Source organism: Petromyzon marinus, unplaced genomic scaffold, assembly GCF_048934315.1.
Source record: "Petromyzon marinus isolate PM22_M1 ecotype Great Lakes invasive population unplaced genomic scaffold, UKy_Petmar_22M1.pri1.0 PM_G_Scaffold_15, whole genome shotgun sequence".
Lineage (NCBI taxonomy): Eukaryota > Metazoa > Chordata > Hyperoartia > Petromyzontiformes > Petromyzontidae > Petromyzon > Petromyzon marinus.
The window spans coordinates 2,290,279-2,309,775 of NW_027422706.1; the positions used below are offsets into that span (position 1 = coordinate 2,290,279).

At 49.1% G+C, this 19,497-nt stretch overlaps 1 protein-coding gene across 1 annotated transcript; it reads left to right on the forward strand.

Moving 5' to 3' along the window:
* The first annotated feature begins 9,715 nt into the window (after positions 1 to 9,715).
* LOC142910677 (uncharacterized) lies at positions 9,716 to 16,586 on the forward strand. The gene is made up of 2 exons (XM_076060055.1): positions 9,716 to 10,580; positions 15,518 to 16,586. The coding sequence occupies exons 1-2, from the start codon at positions 10,080 to 10,082 to the stop codon at positions 15,662 to 15,664; spliced, it is 648 nt and encodes a 215-aa protein (XP_075916170.1). The 5' UTR covers positions 9,716 to 10,079; the 3' UTR covers positions 15,665 to 16,586.
* Positions 16,587 to 19,497: the final 2,911 nt, after the last annotated feature.

Sequence of the window (19,497 nt, forward strand, 5' to 3'; positions counted from 1 at the left end):
TGTGTATCTGTGTGAGTCTCTGTGTGAGTCTCTGTGTGTATCTGTGTGAGTCTCTGTGTGAGTCTCTGTGTGTGTATCTGTGTGAGTCTCTGTGTGTGTATCTGGAACTTATTTCGCACCTTACGTAACCGAACCTGCCCAGGAGGAGCGGCTGGTATCTGTGGAGCTGTGGGCTGGGTAAATCTGTGAGCAGGAGCAAGAGACAATTAAGCTCCCAAGCATTCACTACGTTATAAACAACATATTTGCACTCATAAGTCGCTTGCCTAATTGCCTCAGCAACTCGGTGTTTCGTATCGAACCTCATCTCAAACAATGGAAGGGCGCCCCCTAGTGGCAGCTGCCCCTGTGTGGCACAAGGTGGCCCTGCACCGGCCTGCACGTGGACATGAGTCTGTCTGTAGTGGGCGATCATTGACGCGTCATCTCCCTTGTGGAGTTTCTGGATAGTGTTACTGGAATTGCCACAATTTTGACCGTGACACCAACATGCAATGTGCGTTGTGAGTGACACAGTGGTTTGTTTGACATCCGCTGTTAAGCAGACTGCGCATGTTGTGGTGAATGTTACTGGGGTAGCCAGGTGTGCCTGTCGGATTTGAACCTTGAACCTCGGCAATAAATACAGAATGCGCTACCATATTCCTGGTTCTTTCGGCAAAGTCACGTAGATAGAAAAATAAAAAATAAAAATAAATTAACATTTTAATAAAAAAATTTAAAAAATGAAAAAAATGATGAAATGATGCCATGGGTCGACTGAGATGACTGGCCAATGCACCACCTGTGCCTCCCACTACACACAGTGTACACACACACATACAGTGTGCCTACACATTGTACACACACAGTGTACACACATACAGTGTACACACATACAGTGTACACACACATTGTACACACACACAGTGTACACACACATACAGTGTACACACACACAGTGTACACACACATACAGTGTACACACACACATTGTACACACACATTGTACACACACAGTGTACACACACATACAGTGTACACACACACAGTGTACACACATACAGTGTACACACACATTGTAAACACAGTGTACACACAGAGAGTGTACACACACATTGTACACACACACAGTGTACATACACAGTGTATACACACAGTGTACACACACAGTGTACACACACACACAGAGTACACGCACAGTGTACACACACACACAGTGTACACACAGTGTACACACACAGTGTACACACACACAGTGTACACACACACACAGTGTGTACACACACACATTGTGTACACACACACAGTGCACACACACAGTGTACACACACAGTGTACACACACAGTATACACACAGTGTATACACACACAGTGTATACACAATAATGTCCACATTGTTGTTGTAGCTGAGCCCACGCACCCAAGGGAGGGAGCAATAGAAAATGAATCTAAATCAACTTAAACTCCAATCCCTGCTCTGTGACGTCACCACTCAGCATTACTTCATCGGCGTGAAACGCCAGGGGGCGGTGTACCTCGCTAGTGACGTCATGTCACCAAGGTATTCCACCGCACTCTTGAGCGTGACGTCACCTCAGCTTGGGTCACTGCTGATTGCGTTCCAGTAGCAATCCTTATTTCGGCAAAGCTACGCCCAGTGACGGCAACTCATTAACATAATGTCTTCGTTAAAGCCGTCACGAGCTTATTGCGACGGGTTCAGCACCCACGACATATGAGACGGGTTACATTAGCACAATTTATTAATTATATATTTTCTTTATTTACGGAGCAGCTCATTGTGGGAGGAGCGTGACTCGTACTCCGGAAGTGACGTCACGGTACCTGCTGCCGCGTGACGTCACGAGGTAAACAGGAAGCTATCGCTTCCTGCACTGAAATCCGAGGTGATAAATTCTCATCGTGGTGGTGGTGGTTGTTGTGGTGGTGGTGGTGGTTGTTGTTGTTGTTGTTTACCAAGGTAGAGCCTCGCTCTCTCTCGTAGGGATGTCAGTTGAGTAGCAGCGAGCATGGGAATCGATGTCCAGGTTGGAACTTTACAGCGCGGGGCCTAGCCACGCGGGGCCTTGCCTCCTGCCCTCGCCTGATTGCGTTTACTTTAATTATCTCGCTTAAGTTTAATTTGTCTTCACCCGGCTCGCCACTTTGTAACTTTGTTTTATTGTAAATATTCACGCAGTTTTTATTTTCGTACTTTTCTTAGCAGGCCAAGCCCGCTTGAGCTGCTATACCGCTCTTGTTATCAGAAGGGACCTGCCCACAACAACACAAGGTGAGGCTTTGTCTACGTGTGTGAATGTTTTGACTTAAAACTTTGGTGACTACATGAATTAATATTCTTGGTTCTTTCGGTAAAGTCACGTAGATAGAAAATTAAATGAAAATAACAATAAAAATAAACAAATAATTGTAAATAAAGCAAAAAAACTCATGTCGTTTTGATCGCAACACAAGTGGTTTTTATTTAATGTAATTGTATTATCTGTTATTGTTATTTTCTATCTACGTAACTTTACCGAAATCAACAAGAATACGTGTGTCAATGTCTATCGGTCAAAGACGCTATACGGAGAGACACGCAAACTCCAAATATACAGCAGGCGTCAGGGTCGGGATCGAACCCACGACGTCCTGTATACCAGGTGAGGTAGTTAACATCTCAACTCCAGTTAGCCTCGGATATGTTCGTTGATCCTCAATTAATTACTTGGTGGAGTGAGGAAGCATTCATGCCAAGCAGATGAAGGTGGCCAGGCGTGATTCTAGACACGCCACCGCCTGTTTACCCAGTGACAGTGTACAGTTTGTGTTTGCAGTAACGTCTATTAACTCTGTTGAACACGGAGGTTGTAGCGTAACAATAGTTTACTTTTGTTTTCCTCTGGAACTCTTTATAATAATGGAAACAGGAAGTTAACACAGCACGCACATGCAGCTGAAATCGGAACTGTTCATCCCAGCATTCAAGGACATCTGAGCCTGGATTCACACCTCAAAGTTGCGATTGAACATTAATTTATGAATTTCTGCCTAACACAAATAGTATTGTTTTCAACACCCTTTGCTATGTCATCTGAATTTAGCTCTCGTATATATTCCTTTTGTAGCCAGACAGCTGAAATTGTGTACTCGGGAGTTTTGGGTGAACATTCATTTTGAAGATACGAGGGCTTCCAGGCATGTTTATAACCATTTGCCCTCTCATTGTGTGCCACAACAGCCCTGTGGTGAATTTGGGAAACGTTTTCACTGCATCATGAATATATGAATAAGTATAGACGTGTAAGTCACGTGTTACTGTGTATATATGCATTCCTCTGTGCCTCGATACTGACGTGTAGATGGTGTGGATATTATTTTTTTCTGTCTGCAGCTGACGCTGGTCTGATGGAGCAAAGGCAGTCAGCGCAGCTCGGTATGACAAGTCAACAATGCGACCAGCGTGCATACAGCACGGATCGGACTGGAAATTTGACACGGCACCAGAGAACTCACACAGGAGAGAAACCCTTCAGGTGCACGATGTGCGGGAAGGCGTTTGCACATTCATCACAGCTGCAAAGACACCAGAGAACACACACGGGAGAGAAACCCTTCAAGTGCACTGTGTGTAACAAGGCATTTGCACGGTCATTTGCTCTTAAAATACACCAGAGAACACACACGGGAGAGAAACCCTTCAAGTGCACTGTGTGTGGGAAGGCATTTTCACAGTCATCTGTTCTTAAAGAACACCAGAGAACACACACAGGAGAGAAACCCTTCAAGTGCAGTGTGTGTGGGAAGGCGTTTGCACGTTCATCCGCTCTTGTAACACACCAGAGAACACACACGGGAGTGAAACCCTTCAAGTGCACTGTGTGTGGGAAGGCATTTTCACAGTCCCCACATCTTCAGGTACACCAGAGAACACACACAGGAGAGAAACCCTTTAAGTGCACTGTGCCTGGGAAGGCATTTGCATGGCCATCAGTTGTTCAAACCCTCCAGAGAACTCACACAGGAGAGAAACCCTTCAAGTGCACTGTGTGTGGGAAGGCGTTTGCACGTTCATCTGCTCTTGTAACACACCAGAGAACACACACGGGAGAGAAACCCTTCAAGTGCAGTGTGTGTGGGAAGGCGTTTCCACATTCATCTGCTCTTGTAATACACCAGAGAACACACACGGGAGAGAAAACCTTCAAGTGCACTGTGTGTGGGAAGGCGTTTGCACGTTCATCTGCTCTTGTAACACACCAGAGAACACACACGGGAGAGAAACCCTTCAAATGCAGTGTGTGTGGGAAGGCGTTTCCACATTCATCTGCTCTTGTAATACACCAGAGAACACACACGGGAGAGAAATCCTTCAAGTGCACTGTGTGTGGGAAAGCGTTTGCACATTCATCTGCTCTTCTAACACACCAGAGAACACACACGGGAGTGAAACCCTTCAGGTGCACGATGTGTGGGAAGGCGTTTGCACATTCATCAAATCTGCAAAGACACCAGAGAACACACACGGGAGAGAAACCCTTCAAGTGCAGTGTGTGTGGGATGATGTTTGCACAGTCATCACATCTTCAAGTACACCAAAGAACACACGGGAGAGAAACCCTTCAGGTGCACTCTGTGCGGGAAAGCGTTTTCACAGTCACCACATCTTAAAGTACACCAGAGAACACACACGGGAGAGAAACCCTTCAGGTGCACTCTGCGGGAAGGCGTTTGCACATTCATAAAATCTTCAAGTACACCAGAGAACACGGAAGCATCAGAAGATCTGCAAGGAGTGGAGTCTGAAATCAGCTTGTGAAAGTCAAAGTGCCACAATAAGCCCATCCCTCATGAAACAAGAACCGGACGAAAATCCCAGCTTGGACACTTTTAAAGGTATCGAGGTGAAATATGAAGAGGTGATGGTGAAGAGGGAAGAAGTGATGGTGAAGAGCGAAGAAGTGAAAGTGAAATGTGAAGATGAAGATTCAACTCCAAAATGGGACCTTCACATCAATGGAGACAACGTGAAGCAGGAGGAGAATTCTGACTGTGAGGCAGAGCGAGGCAACTCCCAGCAGTTTGTGGAAGTGGAGGTGTGGGTGGACTTCTTCCGAGACAATTCAAAGTCAAGTGGAGACCCGGTAGATGTGTAAGCTTGAGACAATGTCGCTACAATGGATGCACCTTTGTCACAGGCCTTTAATGACAAGAATGTGAAGTTGAACACTCAGTTCTTAGGTTCAACCTGCAGAGTAAGGGCGAGCGGCCAGTCTTTGTGGACCTGTGGGTTGGGGAGATCTCTAGCCAGGAGCGAGAGCCAAGAAGCCCCCAAGCATTCACTATGTTATCATAATAATTGCATTTACTTGGTGCTTGCTTAATCGCCTCGGCAACTCGGAGTTTTGTACCTCGTCTGAAACACTCGAAGAGCATCCCCAAGTAGCAGCTGCCCCTGTGTGGCACAGGGTGGTGGCCCTGCACCGGCCTGCATTTACTTTGTTTTTTTTCCGCCTGAGGACGACCGCTTGTGTTACGATCGAAACGTCGTGATCTATTATTATTTTTTCTACCTACTTGACTTTACTGAAAGAACCAAAGAGTATGTGAACAAGAGGCTGTCAGTAGGGGGCGATGATTGATGTTTCATCTCAGTTGTGTAATTTGTCGCTAATGGTTAGAATTCGCCAGCATGCAAGGGCCTACTCGTTTTGAATGACAATAGTATGTTTTACATCCACTGTTAAGCAGATGGTGCATATTTTTTTTAAATAGCTTTTTAATCAGATGTTATCTGATGCAGTAGATTTCACTGCAGTAATTAAATTTTGTTAAAATTCCAGTCAATAATTTAGAATGAACATCTTCTTTGGTTCTTTCGGTGAAGTCACGTAGAATGAGAATAAAATAATAAAATAACACAATGAAATTCTCACGACGTTTCGGCCACAACACAAGTGGCCTTCAGGTGAAAGGAACAAACCTGTCGGGATGACAGAGCTTCAATGAACGTTAAGATTCGTAGCGTCTTTTAAGCTGGTTTAGAGAGGTGAGGCACCTTGACAAAGGGGTTTACATATAAAACAGGAGAATTTAGCATTGAAATAGCTGAGTGATTAGCTTGTGACTGATCATAGAAATAGACTGGTCATAGAAATTGCTTTATTGTGTTATTTTATTAATTTCTTATATTGTTCTCATTCTACGTGACTTAAGATGAATCCTTGCAGTCACGAAAGCTTTAAATCGAAATTTAGAATGAACACTTGTCTGATTTTGTGTGTACATGCATCACTTTATTTTTTATAAGGGTCAAACATTGAATAAGTGATGTTAGGACAAAGTGTGTGTGTTTTTGGAAGTAACCTGTACAGATAACTCAGGTGAGACCCGTTGTTCTTGTGATACAGGTCAAAGGGTACTTTTGTGTTTCAGGAAGCATCTGGAGCAACTCATTGTCTTTGACATAGGAAGCACACTCGGATCATTCATCAGTTACAAGGCATACCACCTTAAAGTTACACGTAGAGGAGATACATTCTCTACAACACGAATTCTAATTTTGTCTTACGTGTTGACGTAGATTTTGTCAAACTTGGACTATAAATGCCCCTTGCTGATTAACGTCTGAATGTTCACAACCATGGCTTGAAGCAAGCCCCACTGCTGTTGAGACATTGTCCACCAAAACCGGTCCACAGTTGGCTTGCACACACAGTGTACACACACACATAGTGTACACACACACAGTGTACACACACAGTGTACACACACAGTGTCCACCAAAACCGGTCCACAGTTGGCTTGCACTGAAGCAATGCTGCAGTAATTATGGACTCGCACGAAGGCCGTGGGATTTATATTTCGTGTTCAACATTCCTTTGTTTCGTGGAGAGACCGATTAAATTAAAGACGTCTTGTCTGCTGATCTTGTTCATATCTGTGTACATCGATATCCCACATTGCCTGCACGTACACACACGCAATTAAATCAATAAAAATAAGAATGACTTCCGGGCATTGCGAAGATCGAGGAATCTCAATGGAGCAAGTTCAGTGTGTTCGATTCAACATCTCTCTGTCTCTGTCCGTCTGTGTCATCTGTTTGCCTCTGTGTTTCTTTCTGCCTGTGTCTCTCTGTCGTCTCTGTGTTCCTCTTGTCTGTGTCTGTCCGCCTGTCTTGTCTGTGTGTGTGTCTCTCTATCAGCGTCTATCCAACCGTATTCAACGACTGTCAGTAGCAACACGCGCCCGGTCAACTTCCGCGACTCAAACTTGTTTATCTGTAACTTTCGCACCGTACGTAGCCAACCGTGTTAATCCATAGGTCTCTGTGTGTGTATATAACTTCTTTCGCACCATACCTAGCCAACCGTGATAATCTATGGGTCTCTGTGTGAGTCTCTGTGTGTATCTGGAACTTATTTTGCACCGTATGTAACCGAACCTGCCCAGGAGGAGCGGCTGGTATCTGTGGAGCTGTGGGCTGGGTAAATCTGTGAGCAGGAGAGAGAGACAAGCTCCCAAGCATTCACTACGTTATAAACAACATATTTGCACTCATAAGTCGCTTGCCTAATTGCCTCAGCAACTCGGTGTTTCGTATCGAACCTCATCTCAAACAATGGAAGGGCGCCCCCTAGTGGCAGCTGCCCCTGTGTGGCACAAGGTGGCCCTGCACCGGCCTGCACGTGGACATGAGTCTGTCGGTAGGGGGCGATCATTGACGCTTCATCTCCCTTGTGGAGTTTCTGGATAGTGTTACTGGAATTGCCACAATTTTGACCGTGACACCAACATGCAATGTGCGTTGTGAGTGACACAGTGGCTTGTTTGACATCCGCTGTTAAGCAGACTGCACAGAGGATGTACTTTCTACGGCAGCTGAAGAAATTCAACCTGCCAAAGACAATGATGGTGTAATTCTATACAGCGATCATTGAATCCATCCTCACCTCCTCCATAACCGTCTGGTGCGCTGCTGCCACTGCCAAGGACAAGAGCAGACTGCAGCGTATCATCCACACTGCTGAGAAGGTAATTGCCTGCAATCTACCAACCCTCGAGGACCTGCACACGACAAGGTCCATGAGGCAAGCGAGGAAGATTATGGCCGATTTCTCCCACCCTGGACACTGTTTCAGCTACTCCCCTCCGGCAGAAGGCTTCGGTCCATCAGGACCAAAACCTCACGCCATAAAAACAGTTTCTTCCCATCTGCTGCAGGCCTGTTAAACAAGGCCAAGGGCTAACACTGATATTAACATTTTATCTACATAATGACACCTTGCCGATATTAACTATGTTAACCTATTTGTATTTTTTAAATTATATCTTAAAGCTATTTTATATTCGATATTTATTCAATTTTATGTACTTCAGCCCCTTGGTGTTAGACTTTTAACCCTTATTATAGTAACACTTGTTTAAAACTTTTTGAAGATTTTAGATTCCTATATGTTGAATGTATGCACCATCCTGCCAAAGTAAATTCCGTGTCGGTGTGAACTTTCATGGCGAATAAAACCCTTTCTGATTCTGATTCTATCAGTAGTCTATGGGTCTCTATCAGTAGTCTATGGGTCTCTGTGTAGTGACTCTATGGGTCTCTACCAGTACTCTATGGGTCTCTATCAGTACTCTATGGGTCTCTATCAGTAGTCTATGGATCTCTATCTGTACTCTATGAGTTTCTATCAGTAGTCTATGGGTCTCTGTGCGGTGACTCTATGGGTCTCTATCAGTAGTCTATGGGTCTCTGTGCGGTGACTCTATGGGTCTCTATCAGTAGTCTATGGGTCTCTATCAGTAGTATATGGGTCTCTATGAGTAGTCTATGGGTCTCTATCAGTAGTCTATGGGTCTCTATGCAGTGACTCTATGGGTCTCTATCAGTAGTATATGGGTCTCCATCAGTAGTCTATGGGTCTCTGTGCAGTGACTCTATGGGTCTCTATGAGTAGTCTATGGGTCTCTATGAGTAGTCTATGGGTCTCTATGAGTAGTCTATGGGTCTCTATGAGTAGTCTATGGATCTCTGTCTCAGAACTGATTTTGCACTGTACGTCGACCCACTTGGCCCCGCCCCCTCGCGTGCGGATCGTGAATCGAGGTCAAAATCGACCGACGGATTGCAATCGAAGTCGATTCGAACGTTATCGCGTGGAGGAATCGATTTCCCTCGATACCGAATAGATCCACGGATCGATCCTACGCCATCACCGAGAACCAAATGTGAATGGAGGGAGAAGACAAACAGCTCCCAGCGAGGCACGAAGTCGCCACCTCCTCTGCCTCCTCTACCTCCACCTCGTCCCCCTCCTCCACCTTCTCAGTTGCCTCGCGACATCAACGACCCCGCAGCAGCAGAATCAGCAACAACGACGTCAACGCCCGCCACTGAGGCCTACACCGCCATGCAGCCTGCGGCCTCTGCCCATGCCGCGTCGCATTCTGCAGGTGGGATTCAGGCGAGGGTCGGTGGCTGCGGCGGCGAGGAGGAGGAGGATGAAGCGATGCAGCTGCTGACCGTCGTAACCTCCGATCTAATCTCCGGCTACGTGGCTCACCTGACAGAACAGGCGGAGCAGCGGCGGCAGCTCCACAAGCAGCAGCACCAGCAGCCTGTGCAGCAGGGACAGCAGCAGCGGCACCAGCAGCAGGGACTGCAGCACCAGCAGCCTGTGCAGCAGGGACTGCAGCAGCAGCCCGTGCAGCAGGGACAGCACCAGCAGCACCAGTAGCCCGTGCAGCAGGGACAGCAGCACCAGCAGCCTGTGCAGCAGGGACTGCAGCAGCAGCCTGTGCAGCAGGGACTGCAGCAGCACCACCAGCAGCAGCTTCAGCAGTTGCAGGAGCAGCTCCCGAAGGTGCAGCGACAACTCCAGCTGGCGCAGCAGCAACAGCAGCAGCGGGCGGAGAATCTCCAGCAGCAGCAGCTCCAGCATGTGCAGGAGGTGCAGGAGCAGCTTGAGCAGGTGCAGCAGCAACAGCAGCTCGTGCGGCGGCTCCAGCAGGAGCGGCAGCAGCTCCAGGGGGTGCAGGAGCAGCAGCTCCAGGAGGTGCAGGAGCAGTATCGGCTCCAGGACTTACAGCTAATGCATCGGTTCAAGCAGCTGCAGCTGACGCAGCACGAGCAGTTTGAGCAGCTGCGGCAGTTCAAGAACTGGCAGGAACTGTGGCGGCAGGTGCAGCAACTGCGGCGGCAGGCGCAGGAGTTGCAGTCGGAGCTCCAGGCTTCCCAGCGGCTCGTCCGGCAGCGTGTGGAGCAGCTGCAGGAGGTGCTCGACACCCAAGGGGACATCTTGCTCGCTCAGCTTGAAGCCTCCATCCCGGACTTGGCGAGCCGCACGGAGGAGCTGGCGAGGGAGGCGGAGCCGCTCCGGCTGGTCGTGACCATGGCCTGGAAGGTTCTCGCCGGCGGGCCCATGAACTGGGAAGGCGTCCTGTCCATGGTGGTGTTTTGCGCGCTGCTCGTGAAGAGCTTGAGGGCCTCCGGTCGTCTGGGCGACTTGGAGAAGTCGTGGCCCTTGACGGACGCGGTGGCCGCTGTGCTGTTGATCACACGCAAGCCGTGGTTCATGGAGCAGGGAGGCTGGGTGAGGGGTTACACACCGCCAACACCAACACCACTACCGTCGCCACCACTAACACCGCCAACACCACTACCGTCGCCACCACCAATACCACTACCGTTGCCACCACTAACACCGCCAACACCACTACCGTCGCCACCGCCACCACCAACACCACTACCGTCGCCACCACTAACACCACTACCGTCACCACCGCAAACACCACTACCGTCGCCACCACTAACACCACCAACACCACTACCGTCGCCACCACTAACACCACTACCGTCGCCACCACTAACACCACTACCATCGCCATCACTAACCACTAACACCACTACCGTCGCCACCGCCAACACCAACACCACTACCGTCGCCACCACCAACACCACTAACACCACTACCGTCACCACCGCCACCACCAACACCACTACCGTCGCCACCGCCACCACCAACACCACTACCGTCGCCACCACTAACACCACTAACGTCGCCACCACCACCAACACCGCCAACACCACCACCGCCAACACCACCACCGCCAACACCACCACCAATAACATGTTTGAGAAATAGGGAGCCATCCCTTGACTGCACCCGGGCATCAATCAGCCTCCCATTGTATCTGTACCAGATGAAAAGGCTTCACAAACTACGTGGTCAAAATAGATATTAAATAATGTGGGAGCCAGAGGACATTCCTGTCGCACCCCAAGGTGTACAGGGAATGGCTGCGACTCCCGGCCACGTAGTTTTACCCAGGCCTGCTCACCATCATGAAGGTCCTTCATGATCGTGAGCAGCAGGTCAGGGACTCCGAAAGCACGAAGAACAACCCAGAGCCCAGGCCTACTGATGGTATCATAGGCCTTGACCAGGTAAATAAAGCAGACATGTGTAGGTCTTGTTGGAATTCCCTACACCTCTGCTGTAGCAGACGGACAGATCACATGGCATCTGTGCAGGACCGCTCTTTCCTGAAACCGCATTGGGGCTCCGCAAGCCTCTCCTCAGCATGCCTGGTAAGGCGATGTTAAATAATCCTTCCCAGGACCTTTACCAGCACACTAAGGAGTGAGATGCCCCTGTAGTTGTTACAGTCTGTGCGGTCCCCCTTTTTAAAGAGGGAGACCACCAGGGCATCCTTCCAATCCTGCGGAACCCGTCCAGTGGTCCAGACTGTTGTTATGATGTCATGTAGGGCAGTTTCAAGTTTTCAAGTTTCATTCATTAGGTGTAGCCCTGTGAGCCATGCGGCTCTTTGAGTCGGGTGCAACCGCAACAAAGTATGAACAGAGAAACATCTTAAAGCGACGACGACGCGCAACAGAAACATCCTGGATAAACCAGCAAATCTTACAGAAAAAAACACCGTATTACAACGCTGTGTGCAAAAATCCCAGTGTGATGCAAGACAAACAATAACAACCATAAGACAAGTTAGATTCAAGTTATCAGGCCAACTCCGCACTTCCGCAAGAAACATGGCTTAACCATCTGTTTTAGAAATCACCAAAATAAAGCTATAAAATACATAGTGGTCAGCACACCATACGATTGAACCCGAGTTCAACTCCCAGCCACGGCTAACATCACAGTGAGGAGCTATATCTGAACTAGTCCCTGGCTTCCACCATATAAACTAAATTAAAAATATATATTTTACCAGGTAAGGCCCAGAGCTATATAGCTCTTTTTTATGAACGATCTGGCTATCACAAATGATAGCTCAACAAAGTGGCTCATCATGGGGAAATTTATAGCAGCCAAATACTCTATAAACGCACGTTGATTCTAAATGTGGAGAGGGAAAAACCGGAGGCCCCGGAGAAAAATCCATGCGACCACGATGAGAGAGAAATTAAAACTCCAAATATACACGTGTAAGGGTCGGGATCTAACCCACGACCTCCTATATACCAGGCGAGGTAGTTAACATCTCGCCACCTCGAAGTATGGTCATACAACCATCGTGACCAACATGGCACAGACGCATCCATCTGTCTAGCAGTGGATTGACAAATGTCCACGATTTAATTATTTGAAAACTGCTGAACTGTACTGTCTGCTACAGATCACACAGCATTCAGTTGCCTTGGAGGTGGGTGGGCGGCTGCGCAGCATGGCATCTCAATGCCTGTGTTATCCACCAACTCTGCTTGCTTGTTAATGGATTATACATGCATCGGCGCCATTAAACGTCGTCAACAAAGGACAGCTGGGCAAAAAATTAAGTTAAAGATTTTTTTTTAATCAAGGTGTTTCTTTCTTCATATGCACTGCTTATCACGGTTGCTGATGCAGCACGCCAGTAAAGATTTATGCGGCACTTTGTCAATCCGCCGCTGGATGAAGGATTCCCCAACAGTATTGGTCATGGGAATTGTTGGACCATGCTTTCCCACCAGCCCTTTCGTGAAAATACTGCTGAATAATGGTCTGATTACACCATGTTGGGTCATTTAGGTTGTTTGACCATACTTCACCATGCTGATCAGTGTGGGTTGTGAAGTAGTGTGGACCTAGGACCGGTTCAGATATTATTCGCCGCTGAGAGTCATCCAAATTGCGTGTAATTCCAGGTGTTCGCTTGTTTATCAAGGACAACCTCAATGAGTATCATGACTCTTTCAGGAGGCCCCTGCCATACTTCAGCCATAGGGGTCTTCTACGAGTGCTGTCTATTACAATCTGCGGGTCATTTTTTTTTATTTGGCAAATCGGGACCGTGACAGCAGCACACAATGGCGTGATCTTGCGACAGACGTTGTGAGGTCTTTAACATCCGACTGTCAAGTGGAAGGCGCGTATGTTTACGGTTAATGCAACGGCAGCCGTGAGCAGGGTGAGTGCCGGATTTGAACGGTGAATTTCTGCAACAAGCGGCGAACGTGGTAAAGCTGGCGTGCGCCACCAAAATGATTCAGCCGCGGGGATAAATGGCCACTGCTTTTGTTGATGGTTTGGGGGGGGGGGGGGGTAGCTATCCCCGTTGAGAAACTGAATGAGTAAATAATTGTCCTCTGTCATTTGAGCTACCTCTGTCGTCTACTCCGTGTCCAATGCTAATAGGCGTCTCTCTCTCTCTTACTCCGGATCATCAAAGCAATGCTGCAGCTGCCACCTAGCGGTTGAATCCCCGTACTGCCATTTCTAATAACATGACGTAAACCAACTACGTAGATGCATATATAAATAAATAAAGGATCGCCATTCAAATTTATAAAAGACAATAACCTATCACAGCAGCAACATGAGCGCGGGACGGGCAACGAACGGTTTCAGCAACGCCAAAAGACGTGTACTGTGTGGACAAAACTTTTCAACAAACGCCACCCTCGCTCAGCATTTCGCTTGGGAGATCATCTCTGCCCGCTGCCTTTCCTGGTCTTAGGCTCTGGATCGCCTTAAGTACTTCCTCAACAGATGGTACCTCAGCCAGCCACTCACAGGGGGTGACTTCTTCGACACCTTTGAGGCACCGCAGCCTCAGCAGGGTCATCCCCACTTTGTGCCACGATGTTTTCCAGGCTGAGGGATTTCCCCTCCTCCAGGACCTCACAGAAATGCTCAGCAAATCTGCAAACCCGTTCCTGGGGGTCGGAGATTGGATCACCGTTCTTTCCCCTAATCATAGTAATAAGTGTGGTGCTGCAGGTTACTTCTTTATGGAATTAAAGAGCGATTTGTGATCATGGGCCATTGAGGCAGACTCCATCTCCTTAGCAACCCGCGACAACCGACCGTCCTTACAGCGCCTCACGGCTCTCCGAACCTCCGAGCGAAGGCTGCGGTAAGCCTCATTCTCTGACGTGGGATGCTGCAGACAAAAGCCTGTCGCTTTTTTCTCAGCCAGCCTGAACACCTACTTTGTGAGCCAGGGTCTATGGGGATAGGTCTGGACCGCGTACCCAAAGCAGCCAATTGCAGCTGTATGAGCCACAGTCCTAAACCTCGCCCATTTCCCCTCGACATCAGGAGGAGCGGGGGATGAACCAGCCCGAAGGTTCTGGAAAGGGGCGTGGCCAGAGGTGGAGCTTGGAAAGGGGCGTGGCCAGAGGTGGAGCTTGGCCACGCCCGGCATATATAAGGGAGACCGAAACCAGAGGTTCGGGGCTGTTAGCGGGTCTTGGGTCCTGGCTGCGTCTCTGCTCGTCGTGATCCCTTCGTCTCTGACCACGTGGCTGTTCTGCAACACCCTCTCCGTTGCCACCGCCGCTACGCTAGTCGGACAGCTGGCGCAGCGTATGCCGGAGATGGGCTGTGTGTTAGGATCGTCTATGTGCAGCTGTGTTACGAAGTGTGTCACCCCGTGTGCTCTTAATAAATAAGAAGCCTTCTACTCGACGTGTCTCGGAAGTCGCTCAGTGCACACGCTTTGTCTTTGAGAACTGGTCGGCCTACACCAGATACAGCAGTAGAAGCAGTCTTCTCTATGGCCTAGACTCCTACCCAGTGTCTCACTCCCCAGTGTCACTACCCAGTGTCTCACTACCCAGTGTCTCACCACCCAGTGCCTCACTACCCAGTGTCTCACTACCCAGTGTCTCACTCACCAGTGTCTCACCACCCAGTGTCTCACTAGCAGTGTCTCACTACCCAGTGTCTCACCACCCAGTGTCTCACTAGCAGTGTCTCACTCACCAGTGTCTTACTACCCAGTGTCTCACTACCCAGTGTCTCACTAACCAGTGTCTCACTACCCAGTGTCTCACTACACAGTGTCTCACTACCCAGTGTCTCACTACCCAGTGTCTCACTACCCAGTGTCTCTCTACCAGTGACTCACCACCAAGTATCAGATCAGAGAACAACGGCAAAAGGCGACCAGCACAAGGACAATGCCAGGCGTATCAGCAGAGCATTTACAGCTCGGGGCTGAGTAGCAGCAGCAGCAGCTGTGTGATGACGATGATGATGATGGGGCTCTCTTTTCGTTCTGTTTCTCTGCTGCCACACAGGAGGGCTTCCTGGGAGCGTTCGGGCCGGGGACGCCCACCTATGAGAGGAGCCGCAGACGCCGAGCTCCGACGGGCAGCGACAGTGGAGACGAGAAGAGAGAGACAGAGAGAGAGACAGAGAGAGAGACAGAGGCTTTTGACTTTTAAACAACTTTCATTGCCGCGTTAAAAACGTGCGTATACACAATTTGACTTTATGTCTTGCCGCAGAAAACTGGTTACACACAAACAGAACGTACAGCCAAGAAATTGTGATGACGTGTTGTTTTAAATTGCCTGAATTTCTGTTAAAACACTTTTTTAAGTCACAACGTCAGACAGTTGTCTTTGATCGTTCACAATGAACGTTTGTGTGTTTAGCGTTACCGACGTAAAGTGAGTGCAAGTAAGTCGTGACTTTTAACCGTAATCTTAACTTCTAATGGAACATAAATCTGAGTAGTAGTATCATGGCACTGAGCTATGTGAAAATATAGCTGGGTACGCTCAGTCACATAAAAAAAGTCATTTTCATGTTCCGTTCATCATAATGAACAGAGGATTAACCTTTAGTTATGGAATGCACCGTCGGATCCTAAAGATTGTTGAACTATGAGACCACAACGACGCCTATCTTATAATCCTGTGGGGAGTATACAACATGCACACACACCAAAGTGGTCTGAGCATTCGTGGAAAATCTGCGGTACAACACATCGTTCAATTCCTGTCAAGCCTAAGAGCATTGCTTACGAGTATCCTATTAGAAGTGTAACAGTCGGCATTGGTCACAGGTTCATAACGTATATATATGTATCGTGTACAAAATCCTCTTCGAAGACGTCTGGCCAACGTGAAAGAGTCAAAATTACCCCGCCCGCCTCAAAGGGGCTCTCCAGAGCCCCCTCTCGTGGAGCCCCATCTGTCAGCAGTGGCACAGGTAAGAATTGCAGGGCTACGCCTCTTACCTGTTACACAATGTCTGGCAATAGTGGCGGTGAGCGTTGACCGAGATTGAGTGATTGATGTGAAACTATCTGCAGTAAATGATATGTTGCGTCTCTTAAAACGTTTGTGCTTTTTTTTTCTAGCTGCGCTCCGAGAACAATTTTCCCGGATGATTGTTGCGTTTGTTCAAATGCATGTTTTTTATCTTCATTAGACCTCCTTTGCCAGTACCAAAATGTAGTAATAATAATAGTAGGGGTTTTTCCCCTTTTTTTGGCAACAAAACTGAAACCTTTTTACAAGGATTCATGTTACTGCATTAACCACAATACCTGCAGTCAAAATGCAAACAAAACACATACTATGATAATATATGATGCATTGTCCCTTAGAAAGAAAGCCGTCCCTTGGTGTGGACCAATCAGTTTCAAGGACAATGCCACAAATATTATCATAGTGTGTTTTTTGTTTGCAATTTGACTGCAGGTATTGTGGTTAATGCAGTAGCATGAATCCTTGTAAAAAGGTTTCAGTTTTGTTCCCCAAAAAAAGGGTAAAAGCCCTACTATTATTACATGTTTTATATACACATGTAGCAACTCCAACTGAGTCGCAGACGTTGTCTAGGGAGCAACACCACTTCACCGACTCAACATAACACAAGCCACGCTTGGGTGTTGAACGCCCATCTAGCTACGCTACGGCAGCACCGGACACGGCTCGTTATCCCGGCCCGGACCCTGAGCTGGGTCCCAGACCTCATGGCTAGAGGCTTCTCCCCCCGACGTGGATCTTCATCGCTGGCAACACGAAAAACCCGGGGCCCTCGCGGGGCCCCCGTCACATCGGCCCGGGCCGGGGCTGGCTCCGCCCCTCGCCCCGCCCACCTTCCGGATCTCTCCGCCTCTTTCCCGAAGGCTCCCCGAGAGCTCCTCTACGCCACGTGACCGCCCGGCAGCCCCCCTCCAACGTCGTCCGGCCGCGTGCCGGCGGGTCAACCGGCGTGTCGTGCCCCAACGCGAGCCCGGCTGGCCCGCGCCGCACGCCGCTCGCGGTGCCTCCGCGCTGACCGGCGCTCAGCCAGGCCCCCCGCTAGGCCCGGCGGCGCCACGCCCGGTGAGCGGGCCGCACGTGATGCCAACGCATCGTCCGCCGTGGCTTCGTAAGCCCGGCACCACGCGGTGACAGTCGCAGTCACTACACACGCGTTTTCATCTTCTTTGGTTCTTTCGGTAAAGTCACCACGTAGAATGAGAGTAAAGTAATAAATTAATAAAATAAAATAACACGATCAAATTCTCACGACGTTTCAACACAAGTGGCCTGTTCTCGAGACAGTCTCGTCCCTTCACCTGATGAACACACACTACACCGATAACTCTTTAGAATTGCCGCTTGTTGTTGTCGTCTTTCAGCACGGTTGGGCAACGTGCGGTGGTGGTGTGACAGAAAGAGTTCAACGTACACACACACATACACACATACACACACATACATACACACACACATACACACACATACACACATACACACACATATACATACATACACACACATACACACACATACAAAGACAAAGATCCCCCATATAGCCTGTACCAGACTGTAGGGGCAAGTGCTGTTAGCGAGCACCTATGAAGGCCGGAACGGTACACGAGGGGGTGGGTGGCCAGCACCACGCCCGACCGCCTTTGTCTCCCTAGTGGCGATGTTTACACACCGCACCAGGTACTCATTTGAGGCTGAGTCGACCTAGGGGATGCCCGGGACCGGTCCAGATAATCGTCACTGGTGTTGGCCGTGAGCGGGAATCGAACCCGGGTCGCCATGTTCATAGCGCAGCGCGCTAACCGCTACACTATCGCTCCCCACACACACACATACACACACATACACACATACATACACACACATACATACACACACATACATACACACATACATATATACACACATACACACACACATACATACACACACATACATACACGTACATATACATACACACATACACATACATACACACATGCACACATACACACACACATAGACACACATAAACACATACACACACATACACACATACACACACATACATACACACATACACACACATACATACACAACAACAACAACCGCCATTCGCCACTAAGTGGCGGTGACGTCACCACGACGCTTGTGCCAGGCTATGTGCACCCTGAGGCCACGTGAAGTGTCAAACGCCCGCTGGCAGGAGGTCACGGGGCAGACCCAGGTGCCACGGGTCGACTGACTGAGATGACTGGCTGATGCACCACCTGTGCCCCCTACTGTGCCAACCTGCTGTGCTTTAGCCACCCGGCGCTCCGCTCGTTGTTCTGAGCGTCGCTCCTCCGTCCTCCGTTGTTGTTGGAGGGCGACTGCCTCCAACTGCCCAGTAGCATCCTTCACGAGCCTTCTCCACAGAGGCCGATCTTGACACCGCTGGTACCAGTCATCGGCAAGTCCACTCAGCTCCACGTCCTCCTGTACCACATCACTCCATCTCTTCTCTAGCCCGTGCCGCGCCCGCTTAGCCCCCTCAATCCGGCCAAACAAAAGCTGTTTCGGCATGCGGTGGCTGGGCATGCGGGCTACATGACCCAGCCATCGCAGCCTTGCCTGCCGGAGGAGCTCACCGATGGGACCCTGCCCAGATCTTTCAAGGATTTGTGAGCTCCTCACACAATCCAGTCTGGTTAAACCCAGGATGGATCGTAGGCAGGCCAGCCTAAATGTTTCTAACCGGGGAAGATGTTCCATTAGGGGGGTCCACGTTTCGCAAGCGTAGAGAAGGGAGGGAATGACCGTGGCCGAGAAGACCTGAGGCTTAGTGCGGAGCGACAGACCAGGTAGCTTCCACACAGCGTTACGCAACCGATGAAAAGATATTGCCGCACGACTGATTCGGAGTGAGACCTCTGCTGTTAAACTGGAGCCAGTCATAAGCACACTGCCCAGGTATGGGAAACTCTCCACTCTCTCCACAACTGCCCCATCACCGATTGGGAGTTGTGGGGGTGGAGTGTCCGATG

Bases quoted from the DNA above. Each gene is read 5' to 3' on its own strand.
- LOC142910677 (XM_076060055.1), top strand. From the start codon at position 10,080: ATGCATCGGTTCAAGCAGCTGCAGCTGACGCAGCACGAGCAGTTTGAG. The intron at 10,581-15,517 runs GTGAGGGGTTAC...GCTGCCACACAG, and splicing joins TCATGGAGCAGGGAGGCTGG to GAGGGCTTCCTGGGAGCGTT.